Source organism: Atta colombica, unplaced genomic scaffold, assembly GCF_001594045.1.
Source record: "Atta colombica isolate Treedump-2 unplaced genomic scaffold, Acol1.0 scaffold126, whole genome shotgun sequence".
Taxonomy (NCBI): domain Eukaryota; kingdom Metazoa; phylum Arthropoda; class Insecta; order Hymenoptera; family Formicidae; genus Atta; species Atta colombica.
The window spans coordinates 308,777-314,037 of NW_017259213.1; the positions used below are offsets into that span (position 1 = coordinate 308,777).

The 5,261-nt window shown below is 26.1% G+C and overlaps 1 protein-coding gene across 5 annotated transcripts in view; it reads left to right on the forward strand.

The window, feature by feature from the left end:
• The window catches only part of LOC108695067 (myeloid leukemia factor), a 6,667-nt gene that overhangs the window by 549 nt on the left and 857 nt on the right, over positions 1–5,261 (forward strand). Inside the window, exons 2-6 of one of the 5 annotated variants that reach the window (XM_018204813.1) lie at positions 1,174–1,339; positions 1,462–1,747; positions 1,846–1,996; positions 3,691–3,783; positions 4,559–4,618. In XM_018204813.1, the coding sequence (XP_018060302.1) occupies positions 1,174–1,339; positions 1,462–1,747; positions 1,846–1,996; positions 3,691–3,783; positions 4,559–4,577 (715 nt within the window). In that variant the 3' untranslated portion in view covers positions 4,578–4,618. The remainder of the gene's footprint in view (positions 1–1,173; positions 1,340–1,461; positions 1,748–1,845; positions 1,997–3,690; positions 3,784–4,558; positions 4,619–5,261) is intronic. The other 4 variants (XM_018204814.1, XM_018204810.1, XM_018204811.1 and 1 more) reach the window with 4 other exon arrangements.

A 5,261-nucleotide genomic window follows, 5' to 3' on the forward strand; every position in this document is an offset into this window, starting at 1 on the left:
CAATTTGTTAAAAATATTTTGCATTATAAATTCAAAAACAAAAAATTATAACTATGATTATAATTATGTTTTTAAGTGTGACTTGTAATTATAGAATTAAATATTAGCATATCCAGAAAAAAATAATATATAATATTAAATTACTGAAAAAATATATAATAATGTCATGTATTATTTATTATTTATGACTATTAAGAATAAGATATTACAATTTTGAATATGATATAATTCTAAAAAATAAAAATATCCAATTTTCAAAGGTTCAAATTTGATTTTTAATTCTGTCATTGTACTTATAGAGGATGTTGAAGAGTACTAAACAGAAAATAAAAATCAGATTTAAATTTGTAGAATCTTAATTTGTTTGAAATTGTATCATATTTCAAAATTGTTCAAAATTGTCATCTGACCTTAAATATAATTAATGTTATTAAAACAGATTTCTATAGCAATTGACTCATATATCATGTTTATTTTCTTTTATCATAGTATCCAACAGTCCTTGAATCTTTGGATTCTGGAATTATATTAGAATTTTATGTATTCTCGAAAATTTCTAGAAAACCTCTGAAATTTCATGGTTGGCCTAGAATTTATCATTCTTTCATTCCAAAAAAATTAGAGCGTGAAAAAATAAAGAAATAAAAAAAAGTTGTGTTTGGGTATAAGTTCTTTCTTAAAGGTGCAATAAGTTACAATAGAAAATTTGGATTTAATCTCTAAAATAAAATAGAAAAAAAATCTTTTGTGTTGACACAATGTTTTTTTTTGATATTTATAAAACAACAAATAATATTGTTTCAAATTTGTTAGTGTTTTAATTCATTCATATAAAATTATAACTTGAATATAAAGCATATAATATTGTGCAAATCGATGAAAATCAATTAAGGCTCCTGAATAGTCATTCTTCACTTCAGTCATATGTCATGATTCAATATGGCTGAGATGAGTACTCGGGAGCTTTAAATAATAAAAATTAATCGATGGATAAATTCTGGAAAAATCAGAATTTTTATCTGGAATATCCTGGAATTATTCTTGAATTGATTAGTCAGATTTCATGTTTATTTCTTTCTTAATGTGTCTTAAAAAAATTATTATACATGAATATGCAAATTCAGAAATTTAAAAATGAAAATATATGAATTATGGATTGTTATTTATGATCAGGTCGTCCATGCATACTATGAGGCAAATGAACTCTATGATGAACTCTATGTTCTCTGATCCATTCGAGATGATGGGACAAAATGCACTTGTGCCACGTTATGGTAGAGGATTTAATGATATGCCAGTTTCCCTCTTTGATCCTCATTTTGGAAGATCATTTGATTTTGTAAGTATAATTGAAGATAGTTAAGTAGATAGTTAAGAATGTAGTTATTAATAATAATTATTATTAATGATCTAAAATTATCATTACAAATACATTTAACTTTAACACAAATTAATGTATAGAACAACATGGCAAGTAATGGAAACTGTCATTCATTCATGAGCCAATCAGTAATGACTATGTCCAGTGGTCCTGATGGTCGGCCACAAGTTTATCAGGAGACTATGTCTACAAGAATGGCACCTGGTGGCATAAAAGAGACCAAAAAAACAGTAAGCGATTCTCGTACTGGAACCAGAAAAATGGCTATTGGTCATCACATTGGTGAGAGGGCACATATCCTCGAAAGAGAGCGAAATGTGCAAGGCGATGAAGAAGAACGACAGGAGTTTATTAATCTTGATGAAGGTGATTCTTTTTCTGGCTTAAAAATTTAATTTAGCATATAAAGGAAAATCTTTTTTTTTCTATATAATATATATAAATTGTTTTTATATCTATTATAGAAGAAGCAGACAGTTTCAATCGCGAGTGGGAAACACGTACGCGTCGTGTTGCTGGTGCAATTGGTGATACAAATTTGGCTAGTAATGTCAGGGCTAATCATCCATCTCCGAGACAGTTAGCTTTACCATCTGCCACGGATGTACCAACAAGGTCAGTATCTTAGAGAACAGAATGGCTAAAATATATACATGCTCAAGTAAAATCTTGTTCAAGGTAGGAGTATATAAACATTCATTTTTTATTGCATTCGTTATAAAATTGCATGATACCTATACTGATAATACATTTCATAATATAATTTTTCACTTTCTTCACATTTACACTTTTCAAATCTTTAATCTAATTACTTTTCACAATATTTTTAGCATGTGCAGTGTTACATTATTATAATCAAAAAAAAAAAAATGTTAGGACAGAGAGAGGCTAATTCCGTCAGTTTCATATTAAAGTAATACGACAATTTACAATAACAATATTTCTTTGTAATGATGTTCTTATACATTATACAATCATAATTGTTCCTTGAGAGTACAAACACAACCTTTAAATATATAACAACATGTGTTTAATCAACATGTGTTCAGAAACATAAGCATTATTAGGAGAAGTAGACGAAAAAGCCTCACTCTTAATCTTAATGAAATATGTAAATAATTTTTTATATAAATTATATGTAATATCAATTATATGTACATATTTATTAACTTAAATTAATCTGAGTGCAAATATTAATTGAATATTCTACGAAGTATTTTTAGTAAATATTTTAAAATTAATTTTTAGTAAATATTTTAATATTAAATTTTTAATTTTGTTAAATTTTGATCATGACATTATTTTATTTATTAATAATACTTAACAAATTATTAATAATAGTTTATAAAAAACATTGACAAATTTTATATTTGCACAGCAGATATATGAACTGGATATAGACTCACCAGAAAATAATAAATGGAAATACGGGATTTCATCATGTGTGGCCATACTTTTTATTATATTATATTACATATCTTCTTTGTTTCTGTATGTAGTTTTAAAATAAATATATGCAATATATGCATGTTTGCTTTTCAATATATATTGTTATGAAAGCATGTATATTTATTGTTTATACACAGCAAAATCTATTTTTATAATTTTTTATGTATATACTTTACTATATAGTGACCACTAAAAGTCCCTGAATAATTTCTGAATGATTCGAGATATAGGATAATTTTTTCTTCTGAATAATAATGTTCAAATGATCATAATTCTAAGGAAAAAAATCATAGAGATCTTGATCGGTCTGCTTGTTCTCACCTCAAAAAGTTCTTTTAAACGAGTCTTCACTCGACTCCATATGTCATTTAAGATTTTCAGTCCCCCTTTTTCCAGGGAATATTAAGGTGGGTATTTTTGAGGTTTAAGATAGATTTTATGATCCCGTTATATCCCTGTAAATTTCAATCCTATATCTCGAACCATTCAGAAATTACTCAGGCAGTCCGGGACTTTTGCAGGCACTCTATACTTTATTATATGGAAAAATCAGATCTAATAATAAGAAAAAGAAAAATGATATTATATTTGAAATTCAGAGTTTGTATATATATTTTACGTAATTCTCTTCTTTCATTGCAAATAAAAGAAATAGCTCATTATTTATATGTAGAATGATTTAAATTTATAAAATATTCTTTTCATACGTATAGCATCATTTTATTCTTTATAGCATCACTTTATTCTCTATTATTTTATCCTTTATTCTGTTATCTTGTATTCTGTTATTTGCTTCTTTGCTGGAATATTTTTCTTATTTCTTTTATTTACATTAGTCTTGTTGTCCTGTGCTTTTGTAGTCGACATTCTAATAGAAGATGGTTTCCTTCTGCTAGACGTGCTGTAAGGTCCTTAAATCCTTTGAAAGTAAAAAGTACACCTTCCTCTTCAAGGTAAGTTTAATTTCTGTCAACTATATCAAAGATTAAAATTTATAACTTATATCAAAATTTATGCCTAAATGAAATAAATTGAGATTTTTATTGTTTTATATATGTAATAAGTGTATGTAATGAGTAGATGAGATGATTTCATAATTTATCGCAGCTTCAAATGTGCTATTTCATACATGTACATATCTAACATTTTTTTTTCACAAAGAAGAATTGCAGTGCTTATAGATAAATAGTAAATTGAAATAATAATATTCAATCTCTAATATTTATATTTCGCAATTATTATCAAGTAATATCTCTTTTGCAATCGAGTTTTATGCTAATGTAGTATCTATTATAAAAAACATAATACTTCAAAACCGATATTTATAGTTTGCGCTTATATTTAAGACTGTTGTCAATCTTAAGATGTCGAATTAATCAGATTAGCATTTTAAGATATTACTTAAGGCAATCTTGAAATAAGAACGTCAATAAATATTGGTGAGACATTTTTTAGGAATATTATTATTCTTATACTCTATTGCATTATCTAAAGGTGTAATTTTCATTGAGATGTTTATTGTTACAATGCAAAATTATGATTTAATGTCATCATTTTTTAAACATTAGTTTATGGTGCATTTTATTCTTAGATAATAATATTTATCAATATTATTATCAATGCTATAGCCTTAATCGTATTTAAATTAAGATGTGAAATACGTAATTCATAATACAGCGAATCTGCTAAGATTGATACAGAATATACCGTCTTGTGTATGTATTGCAGGTACAGCCGCAAATATTAATAAGTTAAAAGCATAGTATACACCAGTGACGCTTATGCAACGTAAGTACGTTGCGCTTCACTCTATTATTTCTTTTTGTTTATTTCAATTTCAGTATTAATTTGTAATTACAAACACTTATATTTAACATGTTTCGAATAGTAATATTTTTAATATCTATCTCGATATTAGAAAGTGTATGAAAGTGTATTATATACTTGGAATGAGAGCAATCGATTTAATTCTATCATATTAGAATAAAAAGAAATAATATTACGTTTTTGTACGCTTAAGTTACAGAATGAGAGTACTGTCCCATGACAGTTGGAATTTCGGAAAAGTAATATAATCAATTAGAATCATTTGTTAGTAGAAATACGCTAAAAATGATTGTGATTGGTCGTATTACTTTTCCGAAATTCCGACTTTTATGGGGAAGCACCCTGATTCCAATTTAATGACAATATCTACATATACTCAATCCTAGTTGATATTAATATATTAGGGGCCTACTCTGCAATTCTTAAAGATTATAACTGTACAGTTACAGTCGTTAAGAGTTATAGACTAAACTCTAAATATTAGTAGCTGTAAACAGGTATATTAGGTATAGTAGCTGTATATTAGGATTGTATTAGGTTTTTATGTAAGTATCAGTTATAATTTAATATTATAATTATGATATAATTTATTATTAATATTAGA